Source organism: Ictalurus furcatus, chromosome 6 (genome assembly GCF_023375685.1).
Source record: "Ictalurus furcatus strain D&B chromosome 6, Billie_1.0, whole genome shotgun sequence".
Lineage (NCBI taxonomy): Eukaryota > Metazoa > Chordata > Actinopteri > Siluriformes > Ictaluridae > Ictalurus > Ictalurus furcatus.
Genome location: NC_071260.1, coordinates 13,170,580 through 13,184,909, shown reverse-complemented (window position 1 = coordinate 13,184,909; position 14,330 = coordinate 13,170,580). Strand labels below are relative to the sequence as shown.

Sequence of the window (14,330 nt, the reverse complement as noted above, 5' to 3'; positions counted from 1 at the left end):
AACACTACAGGTGGTTGTCTGACTGTAAGTCATTCTCTTCAAATGTTATTGAGCTTATGGTATATTTTGTGTATGAGCCCATTCAGTAGTAAAATACATGGAAACATGTACATATGATTTGCTAGTTTATTTTATTAAATATCAGGAAATATAAAAGGTGTGCATTATACCTAACACCTACATGAACACTTTACAGTAGGTTTTTGGGACTGTAAGTCCTTCTCTTTAAATGCAATTGAAGTTAGAAACGTGTATACCAATGTCGTGTGTAACTTTAGAGACGGTCCCTTAATTTCTGAATCTCGAACCTCCAACGTCAAGCCAATTTTAACTCAGGAGTTAAGTTGCTGCTACTGAGGCGTGCTGGTTTAAGAAGTGAATCAGATGTCCCACTGAGAAGACCTTTGCACAGTTCTCTGTCGGTGTTCGGGCTTTCATATAAAGGTTACTCGCGTTCATCTGGTCCAAACAAGAGGACATTACAGGGCCGACATCAGTCAGGAAAAGCACACGGGGATATCACTCGCTCACTTTGGAGAGGCGCAGAAATGTTTTTTAAATCGTTGGTGAGAAATGGACTGCTTTCATATAAGCAGAATATTCCCACTGGACTGAAATGCGTGACGGCGGCATGTGTGAATGTGGGAGTCTGGAGATGGGAGAGCTCGTCCACGGTCATGGACAGCAGCAAACTGAAGACGATGGAAGACTTGGGCGGCCCCAGCTTTCTGACATCTCTCTACTGGCTATTTGGTAAAGGCTACTTTCCGATTACTCACCAAATGCAGGTAAAGAGCTTTACCTTTCGGCTTTCTTGTCGTAGGGCGCGAATAAATAAATAAATAAATAAATAAATAAATAATAGCGATAAGTTAGATGTGTAGTCTGTACAATCACCGTCCGCTTTATTAGGAACACATCCCACCATGCAAAAGCCCATTCCAGGAAGGTGGCGTCACCCTCCAACCTCCATATTATATTACTGTATTATTCAACTCATGGAGTGCTTTTATATTCAATATCTACTTTACACATGTCTGCAGGGTTTGAGTTTGGCTTCATCACCGTCCTAGCTCCTTGTAGCAGCTAGTTAAAATACCATTAGCTATGATAATGGATGAATGACACCTATTAAACTCATCTCAACATGTCTGTTACAGTCATTTAACCTACTATGGGCAATTGAGAAATCACTGCTGCAAACAGTACAGCGAGATACACTGTCGGGTTTTGTTTTTTTACTCCTATTATATATGGGTAGACTTTAGTGTAGTCTGGGGTGAAGTGCGTTTAGTTGTTTTTTTGTTGTTTGTTTTATTTGTTTGTTGGGGGGGCAGGGGGTGGACACTGCCATGGTGCACTAAACTGAATCGAACTGATAGGTAGAGAGAGAGGTGTCGACTGTAAAGCCCGCCTACCGAGAAATCTGATAGGTTAGTTAGCGCAAAGAGCGACCAATCAGGACGCGCGCTGTGTCAGACTCTCTCACCTTGTCTGTTACTCGCTCTCTCGGTTTCTCCAGAGCCCGTAAAAATTATATATTATAATTTTATTTATTTATTTATTTATTTAAAAATGTATATAATTTACGGGCGTCCGGGAGCCACTATTAAAATGCAAGCGTTTCCCGGAACTTCCGGGAGAGTTGGGATGTCTGACACGTGTATATTTATGCATACATGTATCCAATCAGCCAATCATGTGGCAGCAGCGCAATGCAAAAAAAAAAAAAAATTCATGCAGGACAGGAGCTTCAGTTCATGTTCACAGGAAACAGAAAAAGTGTGATATCGGTGACTTTAACCATGGCATGAATGTTGGTACCAGATGGGCTGGTTTGAGTATTTCATATACTGCTGATCTCCTGGGATACACACACACACACACACAATTGACTGATTAGATAATTGCGTGAATGAGTAGGTGTACAGGTGTTCCTACTGAATCACATGGTGAGCGTGTATAAATTTGACTTAGTATTAGTATAATATTCTTGTGCTGTCAAATTGTATTACATGGAGCATTGCTCAGTTTACTGTTAACATAAACCGAGGATTAGAGCGCTCCACACCCCTACTTTCAATTTAATACCAGGCATGTGTTATTCTTAAATTGAAATCACGACTATGGAGTCTGATATTTCCAGGGACATATTTCTAGTTTTCTGTTGTTTTCACCACTATACATGCCCTACCTGTAGTTATTATTTTCCATCCTATGAAGATTGAGCACAGCAAAATCTATGGTCCTCTGTGGAAGTCCAAGTATGGGCCATTAGTGATGGTGAATGTGGCCAGAGCAGACCTCATAGAGCAGGTACTGAGACAGGAGGGCCGTCACCCCATTCGAACTGACATGCCCCACTGGAGAGGATACCGGGAGCTCCGCAACCAGGCCTATGGCCCTCTCACAGGGTGAGAGTTTCATATATCACACATACATATTCAAAGCTATGAAGAATTGTCTGTCATTAAAGACAATTTATTTATGTTCTTTGCTGGTGTGTAGGATGGGGGCAGAATGGCAACGCATCAGAAGCATCTTGAACCCTCGCATGTTGAAGCCCAAACATGTGTCAGGTTACACTAACACCATCAACGAGGTGGTAAGAGACTTCATAGAGAAGGTGGCTTGGCTAAGGGCAACAAAAGGCAATGGCATAATGGTGCATGACTTTGCTGGAGAACTCTACAAGTTTGCATTTGAAGGTAAAGCCAGTATTTACAACATTACTGACAGAATATGTAATATACAAACAGATGGGTGACCGATTACTGGCAAAACACCAGTGGGGGCAATTTGCTGCCATGATTTGGGTCCACTTGTCCCCTTAGTGGGAAGAATCACTACAAATCAACACAAAGTTCTTCTGACTGATCACCTCAAACCTATGATGAAACATTTCTGTCATATTGCGAGGTTTCTTTCCCAGGATGACAACTCCCTCATCCATATGTCATGAGGAATTACTAAATAGTTAGACACCAGTGCTAAAAGTCAGTTTACATTGCTGAGCAATAGTTATACAAACCGTATGTTTACACTGTAATAAACCGGCAGGGAAATGCAATTATCGGTCAGCAGACATTCATCATCATAAAAAACCTCAACTTTATTAAGAGAGGCCTTGACATTGCTTAAAATTGACCTTGACCCTGTTCATGTGAAACTGATCTGCATTGATAGGTTGATTAGATAGTGTCTTTCCTGGGACAAGTTAGACTTTACACAGGTAAAGACATGCTACATGTCTGTGAAGCTACAATAGGAGGGAGTTTCTAAAGCTATAGATCTCTTTTCTGAGACAAGAGAAGCATTGGGTCTCATTTATCAAGCTGGATATGAATCAATTTATTCACGAAATGTTCACAGGAGAATATGAAATCACGTGAAGATGTAATCTGACTCCTGCTGATCTGCACTGCGACTCTTGACTCATTCGGCTCATGCTGAATTGAGCAGACGCATTCAGTTTTAATTGTAGCAGTCGTTCTCTAACTGAACTAAATGATTTTTATTACTATAAAAAAGCAAAACGACAGTGGGAGCAGTGCCACGGTGGGCAAGTGATATAATCAGTGTGTGGCCGAACACCATGTAACACCGGTAACACCGACATCACAGCAAGCCTAAGTGACATAAAATGTATGAACTGTATGTGATATAAAGTACAGATTTATGTGATTGTATGTGCAATACAATACTGTGTAACATCGAGCTGAGCAGTGACAAAGCTAACAATATAATATAAACATTTATAAATATGGGATATGCCGTGCATGATCATATCAGCCTCTATATCCATAGTCAGCTTGCTAATACAAGAGATAGAAACAGTAGAAGTGAAGGGGTAACCTTATTTAATTAGATGCACTCGCTCAAGGAAATGTGTTCACTGTATTAGAAATATTTCAGTCATGTTGAAAAGACTACACACTTTTTTGGCCATGCTTGAGGGGAAAAAAACATAAAATTTTGCAAACAAAAATGTAAAAATAATTTTAAAAAAAATAAAGTAAAACCTTTGCCCAAAGCAAGCTTATTAAAAAGAAAGAAGGCTCATCTTTAGCTAATGATTAGCCTAAAAAAATGAACATTTTACTCATGTAAAATGTTAAAGGTTTAGTCTGATTCAGTCTCTTGCATAAGTACTCACCCAATTGAAACCTTTACATATTTACATATATATGGACTTAATTTGGATTTTGTTGTATGTCAGGAATAATGAACAAGACAGCCCGTAATAATAAACCTTGGCAAAAATCAGTATAGTTTAAATATAGCTATCTATCTATCTATCTATCTATCTATCTATCAGGACTTTAAACTCACACATATACTAAATGTTGAATGTCATTGTGCAATAACAACACTGCTTGCTTATTTTATTCCACTACTGTCACTTTATTTTACTTAGTCTTTCAGACGGTGACTTTTGTTTATTAGTCTACTTCTATCTTATTTGCTACTTTTACTTATGTTATTAGAATAAGCCAGGACTGTGCTTCATTGCAATATACTTCAGGGAAGCACTATACCTCAAACTATTGCACTTTTGGTAATTGGTTTGTCTTTTTTTTTTTTTTTAATTTAATTTTACTTATAAAATAACCATACCAAAAATATGATTTATCAACATCAATAGGAGTAGCGCTTCAAATTTCATTGTATGCAGAGCTATACAATGACAATAAAGATCATTCATCATTATCATTCATCATTAAATTTATTATAAATAACAAAATGTTAAAGTACTGATTTCTGTTGCTGTGAAACCCTTGAATGAATTTGCCTTTATAAATCACATAATTAGTGCAATGTAGTGCACCTTATGTAACAAAAGTGCCACTTGATCTCAATATAAATACATCTATTCCTAGAAGGCCAAGAGTTTGTTAGAGAACATACTTAAACACTGTAATGAAGACCAAAAACAAGTCCAGGAAAAACCTAGAAAAGAGGGCGTTGGGCAAACATTGATTTGTACAGTGCCCTCCATTAATATTGGCACCTTTGGTAAATATGAGCAAAGAAGGCTGTGAACATTTTTCTTTATTGTTTAATCTTTTGATCTTTTGTTTAAAAAATTCACAAAAATACTCCGCTCTCATGGATATCAAACAATAGCAAACACAACAGGTTTATCAAAAAAATATATCTTATATATGTTAAATAGGTGTGTAACAATTATTGGCACCCTTTTAGTCAATACTTTGTTCTACCTCCCTTTGCCAAGATATCAGCACTGAGTCTTCTCCTATAATGCCTGATGAGGTTGGAGAATACATGGCAAGGGATCTGAGACCATTCCTCTGTACAGAATCTCTCCAGATCCTTCACATTTCGAGGTCCATGCTGGTGGACTCTCCTCTTCAGTTCACCCCACAGGTTTTCTATGGGTTTCAAGTCAGGGGACTGGGATGGCCATGGCAGGACCTTGATTTTGTGGTCAGTAAACCATTTTTGTGTTGATTTTGATGTATGTTTTGGATCATTGTCCTGCTGGAAGATCCAACCATGGCCCATTTTAAGCTTTCTGGCAGAGGCAGTCAGGTTTTCATTTAATATTTGTTGATATTTCATAGAGTCCATGATGCCATGTGTCCTAACAAAATGTCCAGGTCCTCTGGCAGAAAAACAGCTCCAAAACATTAAAGAGCCACCACCATATTTAACCGTGGGCATGAGGTACTTTTTCCATATGGCTACCTCTCTGTGTGCACCAAAACCACCTCTGATGTTTAAACGCTATCTGACCATAGAACCCGATCCCATTTGAAGTTCCAGTAGTGTCTGGCAAACTGAAGAAGCTTGGATAAACCTGCATTGTGTTTGTAATTGTTTGATATCCATGAGAGCAGAGTATTTTTGTGAATTATTTGAATAAAATATGAAAATGTTAAACAAGAAAGAAAAATTTTCACAGCCTTCTTTGCTCATATTTACCAAGGGTGCCAATATTAGTGGAGGGCACTGTAGGTCATTCAAACCTTTATCTCTAAATGACTTTAAATGGGAAAAATATGAATGGCAAACTGTAAAATGTTTCTCTCAGGTTATACTGTAATAATTATTTTTCCATAGGGATATGCTCTGTGGTATTTGAGACCCGACTCGGTTGTCTGAATGAAGTGATCCCTGAGGAAACACAGAAGTTCATCTTTTCTGTGGGAGAAATGTTCCGCCTTTCCCCCATCATTGTCCTTTTCCCGAAGTCTCTGTGGCCGTACATGCCCTCTTGGAAGCACTTTGTAGCTGTATGGGATCACCTTTTCAAAGTTGGTAAGTCACAGGCCAAGATGACCACACCATTGTAAAATAAGCACATCAGCACATCATCAGAAACTTCCTATGATTGGATATCATGCAGCTCAAAATTTGTTTTTCTCACTACGGAGTTCTTTTACTCTGTGTTCATAAGGAAAAAATAGTAAAAAAAAAAAAGAAGAATTCTAAATGAGTTGTAACAATGACTTTGCCAAGCATTTATATCATAAGCATTTTTTTTTTTTTTTACACATTTTGTGCTTTTTAGCTGGTGAGCTAGTCCAGAAGAAGGTGGCAGAGATTCAGGAAAAGGTGAAGCAGAGACTGCCAATAGATGGTGAGTACCTGACTCACCTGCTGATCAGTGAGCAGATGACACCCACCGAGGTGCTGGGAAGCATCACTGAACTGCTGCTGGCTGGGGTCGACACTGTAAGCAGTGACTTTTTTTTCAATATCTTTTGACACTATGAGGATTTCTGAACTATACTAAATTTGGACACAGCTATCAGAGCACCAGCATTTTTGTATGCCAATATTTTTATACTCTCCAGACATCCAACACTATTTCCTGGGCTTTGTACCATTTGGCTCGAGATCCAGAGGCCCAGCAGAGGCTCTACAATGAAGTAATCAGTATTTGCCCAGGTGACAAGATGACTTCCAGTGAAGACATCAGCAAGATGCCTTGGCTGAAGGCTGTGGTTAGAGAGACACTTCGGTGAGGCACTGTTTTACTCTTGTGCTATATCAAGATTTAACAAGTACAGTCTTGTCATTTTTTATGACTTTTTCTTTAGGTTATACCCTGTGGTGCCAGGGAATGCTCGAATCACTGCTGAAAAAGAAATAGTGGTGGGAGGTCACCTCTTCCCTAAAAATGTAAGCATTATTCCACAGTGCTGTTGAATTCTCATATCTGATCGGACAGAAGGTGTTGATTCGTTTTCTGTGACAGCATGACATCTGACATTAGTGCTAGTCCTTGTACTTTAACATTTCTATAGTAGCAGCTCATTTACTGGGATTTGTATGGCAGACACGCCACATAATCTAAGCTTAATAAAACAGATCTAAACCATGCTGTTATTTAACAAAGGCATGCATTTATGGAAAGAATCTTGGGTGTCCGTGCATTCCAAGTAAGTTTTCTGCCATGGTAAAGTCTTCAGAATGGAGGGCATTTCTCTCTGTGGTTTCTTGGTAATAAGACAAGCTGCATGCTTTTGTTTTATTAACTTCAAGAAAGAAAAAAAAAGAGTCTGATGAGGGATCTATTGTAAATAGCTTTTATAATGTTACTTATAGCAGGTACTGACATGTCATGTTTTTCCACAACATTAAATGTAAGTATAATTATTAATAAATAAATTATTGTAACTGTGGGCAAATTGTTGTCGTATAAGAGGAGGAAAACCCTTGGGGACATGCTGTTATGGGAAAATAATCAACTTCAGGGTGGAACAGTAATTTTGCATCATGCCAGGAGGCATCACATCACCCCAACATTAATTATTTTCCATTAACAGCAGCACACTCTGTCATGTTTTATCATAATTGACATGATTTCTACAACCCCAATTCCGGAAAAGTTGGGACAGTATGGAAAATGCAAAAAAAAAAAAAAAAGAGTCATTTGAAAATTCACTTAATTATTAACTTCATTATTAACACATTATTTGATGTTTTACTTTGTGAATTTAGTTTATTTTTGAAAATATACACTCATTTCAAATCTGATGACTGCAAAACACTCCAAAAAAGTTGAGACAGTCGACTGTTTACCACTGTGTAGCATCACCTTTTCTTTTAATTACACTTATTAAGCGTTTGAGCGCTGAGTTCAGATACCGGTTGGTTAAGTTTAGCAAGTGGAATTTTCTCCCATCTGTTCATTTCTTCAGCTGTGCAACTGTACGGGGCAACTGTACGCATTCTCAATGGGAGACAGGTCAGGACATGCTAGCACCTGCACTCTGCTTATGCAACCATGAACTTGTAATCCAGGCAGAATGTGGTTTAGGCGTTGTCCTGCTCTGGATGGCGGCATATGTTGCTAAAAATGTATACATATCTTTCTGCATTAATGGTGTCCCATGCCATGGGCACTGACACACCCCCATACAATGACAGACGCTGGCTTTTGGACCTGACGCTGATAACAGCTTGGATGGTCCTTTTCCTCTTTGGCCCGGAGAACACGACGGCTGTTTTGTCCAAAAACTATTTGAAATGTTGTCTTGCTGGACCACAAAACACGATTCCACTGTGCTACTGTCCATCTCAGATGAGGCTGAGTCGAGAGAAGTCAGCAGTGCTTCTGGACAGTGTTGATGTATGGCTTCTGCTTTGCATAGTAAAACCTTATCTTGCATTTGTGGATGCAGCGGCGAATGGTGTTTTGCCTGACAAAGGTTTACCAAAGTATTCCCAAGCCCATGTCAGGATATCCATTACAGACTCATGACTGTGATTAAGACAGTGATGTTTGAGGGATTCGGAGATCACGCGCATGAAGTGGTTTTCAGTCTTGCCCTTTACGCACCGAGATTTGACCGGATTATTTGAATCTTTTAATTATATTGTGCACTGTAGGAAGTGAAATGCCCAAAATCCTACCGCTTTGTCTTTGGGAAATGTTGTTCTCAAAGTGTTGGATTATTTACCGACGCATCTGTTGGCTGATTGGTGAGCCTCGACCTATCCTTGCTCTTGAAGGACTAAGCCTTTTTTGGAGGCTCCTTATATACTATGATTAGACGATTGCCTCAACTGTTTCGCATCACCTTCTTATTTCAACTCCTCACATCGCTATTAGTCCTAAATTGCTCCGTCCCAACTTTTTTGGAAAGTGTTGCATGCATAAATTTCAAAATAAACGTTTATCTTCAAAAACCTACGCAGTTGATTAGGTAAAACATCAAATACCCTGTCTTTATATTTTTTTGTTTGTTTAAATACAAGTCAAAGAACATTTACAAATCACTCCTCTTTGTTTTTATTAGCATTTTCCATACTCTCCCAACTTTTTCGGAATTGGGGGTAGATAAAACAAGCCTTTATGAACCATATGCAGTGGAGGAAAAAAATGGGTAAAATTAGTTTTAGTAAATGTAATGCCTTCCTATTCCTTATTGTAATTATTTGCATACCAGTACTGTACTGAGATAATAATGCATACTGTAATATATACAGTTTAGTTATACTAAATCATCTGCTCACTCATAAAGCATTTTCTCTTTCCAAGACTCTATTCCACTTGTGCCACTATGCAGTGTCCTATGATGAGAACATATTCCCAGAGGCACACACTTTTTCACCACAGCGCTGGATGAGGGATGAGAAGCAGTTAAACCTGCACCCATTTGGCTCTGTTCCTTTTGGATTCGGCACCCGCGCATGCTTGGGAAGAAGAGTAGCTGAGCTGGAAATGTATCTCATCCTGTCCCAGGTAAAATCATAAATCCCATTCCTTCTGCATTACCTGTCTGCACTTTGTCCCTTTTCATTAATTTTCCACCTTTTGATGTCATTTCTCCTGATGTCCTTCCTAGCTACTGAGTAATGAAGGTGGTGGAGTGAGTAGAGATAAGATTTTGTGGCAGATAATGAGAGATTTGTCAACATCTGTACATTAATCTGTAAATTAATGTCAGTTTATATTCAATCATTAATACACTGTTCACTGTGTACTGCTCTCATAGTGTCGGTTATATAGCACTAACCAGTGAAATGTGAATGGTTCTCAAAGCAATATTTATAGTATGATTTTATAATTTAGCTCTGTTTTTTTGTGCAGTTCAGTTGAATTCAGGAAATCTAGATCTCATGGAAGATAAATGTGGCCTTCTATGTAAATAACATTGCACTGCTGGGTCACATGGTCACAATGCTGTCAAATAACTGTGATTTCACTTTAATGTTCCGGTAAATAGGGAACATTAACCATCCAATAAACTTTCACCTTTTTTTCCTAAGTACACCTCTCTTGTTTGTTTGTTTTATTTGGGTTGGTTTTGTTTTTTTTGGACGAACAATACACACTCATCAGTTCTACAGTGTGTCTAGATTAACTCTAGTTTAGCTCATGAAGAACTTCAATACTGCAAGCTTGGGTTGTGACTAACATGTAGATAAATTGAAATTTACTTTCCTTTTTCAGTTAATTAAACACTATGAAGTGCGACCAGATCCCTCAGGAAAGACTGTGAAGCCGATCACAAGAACTCTGCTGGTCCCAGCCACATCGATTGACCTTCAGTTTATTGACCGGCAAGTCAGGCAGAAGAACCCAGCCAAAGCTGCTGCCTGATAATATACAGGGAACCCTCCTGAAACTATCAACAAACTATTTTGGAGCAGTATTTTACACGGTTGTATTTTACTTAATGTGTCTTCTAATGCCTGGCTTTTACAAACAATTATTTTATTAGTCATAGACCAAAAGGTGTAGGTCTGTACACTGAAATATTGGTGTATAAGGTATTAGATTAGTATAATGAAATGAATGCACTGCAAACTGGGTGTAATTTTATTATTTAAATAGCATAAGATTTTAACTGGATTTTAATCTGATTTGTTTAACAGTTGGAAGTGCTAGTTCAACATTTCTTTGCCATAATTATGGGTTGAAAAATAACTTTGCTCTGGATTCCATCTTAGTGGATACAATGGTGCCACCATAAGATCTAACATGGAGATACAATCCGTACAGGAGGAAATGCTAAAAGCAAGCATGCACACTCATTTTCTTTTTATATCTATGAACTGCTCGTTGTAACTAAATGCTCAATGATGTTTTGTACAACAAAAAAATTTCTGTAATATATTTCTGTAAATTGTAAGAAATATTTAATCAGTGCCATTTAATCAGTATGATCAACACTGAGGAACATTTGGGCTCTGGTGGTTGTATTAAAAAAAATGCTTTTAAAAACACTTACTTAGCCAAATAAGTACCAGTGGTCCATCTGTGTAAGGTTGGTGCCAACAAGCATGCAGCCTTTTGCAGTGCCTTTAATAGAAATGTGCCAGATTCCAATATTTTTGTATGATTTTGTGATTGTACAGTGCATCCAGAAAGTATTCACAGCGCTTCACTTTTTTCCACATTTTATGTTACAGCCATTCCAAAATGGATTAAATTCATTATTTTCCTCAAAATTCTACAAACAATACCCCATAATGACAACGTGAAAGAAGTTTGTTTGAAATCTTTGCAAATTTATTAAAAATAAAAAACAAAAAAAAAGCACATGTACATAAGTATTCACAGCCTTTGCTCAATACCTTGTTGTAGCACCTTTGGCACCAATTACAGCCTCAAGTCTTTAAGAGAATGATGCTACAAGCTTGGCACACCTATTTTTGGGCAGTTTCTCCCATTCTTCTTCGCAGGACCTCTCAAGCTCCATCAGGTTGGATGGGGAGCGTCGGTGCACAGCAATTTTCAAATCTCTCCAGAGATGTTCAATCGGGTTCAAGTCTGGGCTCTGGCTGGGCCACTCAAGGACATTCACAGAGTTGTCCTGTAGCCACTCTTTCGTTATCTTGGCTGTGTGCTTAGGGTCGTTGTCCTGCTGGAAGATGAACCTTCGCCCCAGTCTGAGGTCCAGAGCACTCTGGAGCAGGTTTTCAATAAAGGATGTCTCTGTACATTGCTGCATTCATCTTTTCCTCGATCCCGACTAGTCTCCCAGTTCCTGCCGCTGAAAAACATCCCCACAGCATGATGCTGCCACCACCATGCTTCACTGTAGGGATGGTATTGGCCAGGTGATGAGTGGTGCCTGGTTTCCTCCGGACATGATGCTTGCCAGTCAGGCCAAAGAGTTCAATCTTTGTTCAGTCTTTGGTCTGAGAGTCCTTCAGGTGCCTTTTGGCAAACTCCAGGCGGGTTGTCATGTGCCTTTCACTGAGGAGTGGCTTCCATCTGGCCACTCTACCATATAGGCCTGATTGATGGAGTTCTGCATAGATGGTTGTTCTTCTGGAAGGTTCTCCTTCAGAGACACGCTGGAGCTCTGTCAGAGTGACCTTCGGGTTTTTGGTCACCTCCCTGACTAAGGCTCTTCTCCCCCGATCGCTCAGTTTGGCCGGGCGGCCAGCTCTAGGAAGAGTCCTGGTGGTTCCAAACTTCTTCCATTTACGGATGATGGAGGCCACTGTGCTCATTGGGACCTTCAATGCTGCAGAAATGTTTCTGTACCCTTCCCCAGATCTGTGCCTCGATACAATCCTGTCTCGGAGGTCTCCAGACAATTCCTTGGACTCCATGGCTTGGTTTGTGCTCTGACATGCATTGTTAATTGTGGGACAGGTGTGTGCCTTTCCAATTCATGTCCAATCAACTGATTTTACCACAGGTGGACTCCAGTCAAGTTGTAGAAACATCTCAAGGATGATCAGTGGAAACAGGATGCACCTGAGCTCAATTCTGAGTGTCATGGCAAAGGCTTTGAATACTTATGTACATGTGCCTTTTTTTGTTTTTTATTTTTAATAAATTTGCAAAGATTTCAAACAAGCTTCTTTCACGTTGTCATTATGGGGTATTGTTTGTAGAATTTTGAGGAAAATAATGAATTTAATCCATTTTGGAATAAGACTGTAACATAACAAAATGTGGGAAAAGTGAAGCGCTGTGAATGCTTTCCGGATGTACTTTATATGTGGTTTGACAGATACCTGCTATAGTCCTTTCAGAGGAATTATTGTGTGTTCTATTCTAGGATAATTGTGTTCAGTTCATCTAGTTAGCTAAGGTGATTTATTCACAGTGTTAAAAGAATGTTTGTGTCTTGGATTGATGTAAACAAGTAATGTAGATAGGATCTTAAACTGATGTGAATAAATTGTCTTTCACAACAAAATGTGGTTTTGAAAAGTACCTGCCTGAGTTCATTGGCATCCCTACCAATAATCATCAGTGTATCCTCAGTGGATTGGCAACATCAGTGTATATCAATAAAGGAATGGTAAAAAAACAAAAACAAAACACAATACTGTGTGTAGGTATTAAAATACGTGCATATTAAATACTTGGGTACATCATACATGCTCATCAACATCAATTTGGGATTCTGTAACACAAATTCTCAGTTCAAACCCAAAGGCATTTGTCCATATTTTGTAGCTAACAACTAACCAACACTCTTTTTTTGCTCTTTTACAGCTTTTCAAGACACATTAACTCAAATTGACTTACATCTGTCAAATGTTTAAATGATTTTAATAAATGTCACCTGAATTTTATGCAATTGTTTGTTTATTTTGTGAGCATTTTAGTAGAATTTTAGCATACAAACAAGTTGCATTTTGAGATATATATAGGGAAAAAAAGTATAAACACATCTGTGTTATTTGTGTTATTTTTAACTCATATTTGTGTGGAAATGTTTAACATACATCATGTGTTAAATGTACTAACACACTGTTGGTAATGTACTAACACACTGTACAAACGTACTAACACACTGGACACACAATGTGTTGTCCTTAACTAGACATACAGGTGTGTTCAAAATTTAACACATGGTTGAGTGAAGGTTTGTATCAATATATTTACCCATAAAACCATTACTGTACACTAGAAAAACAAAAATGTGCGATAACTGTCCAGTGTACATGATGCACCGCACTGTTCGTTCGCGTTGGCTTACTTATGTGTAATGCCCACTGGATTGTAAATTGGTTACTCAGTTTTTTGGGGGGTTGTTTTCATCTTAAATATATGACTTATTTGAGTTGTTTACTTCAAAGTCTATATATAAACACCACTTTAGCAGCTCTAGCAATACATTTCTGAACACCTTCTTGTGTATAAATAAAGGAGATACCATGTTGACATATTTGTTTATAATTAATGTGGTATATTTGACTTTTTCAAAGGGTAGAAATAACCCTGAAAATATTAACCCATTTATGAAATAAAATAAACCCAGCGTTTTTGTAAAAAAAAAAAAATTAAACCATCCTTTGGGCTGAAAAACAACTAATTTACTGGGCTAAAATTAACAGCACAACTTTGGTTTAGATTAACCCAAAATGTGTTCTGTTCTATA

The 14,330-nt window shown here is 38.4% G+C and overlaps 1 protein-coding gene across 1 annotated transcript; it reads left to right on the top strand.

Annotated features, from left to right (window-relative positions):
• The first annotated feature begins 249 nt into the window (after positions 1 to 249).
• Positions 250 to 13,521, top strand: LOC128608666 (sterol 26-hydroxylase, mitochondrial). The gene is made up of 9 exons (XM_053626576.1): positions 250 to 788; positions 2,224 to 2,414; positions 2,509 to 2,708; positions 6,085 to 6,282; positions 6,536 to 6,699; positions 6,822 to 6,988; positions 7,068 to 7,149; positions 9,515 to 9,718; positions 10,430 to 13,521. Exons 1-9 carry the CDS (start codon positions 549 to 551, stop codon positions 10,577 to 10,579), a joined length of 1,596 nt encoding a protein of 531 aa, XP_053482551.1. The 5' UTR covers positions 250 to 548; the 3' UTR covers positions 10,580 to 13,521.
• Positions 13,522 to 14,330: the final 809 nt, after the last annotated feature.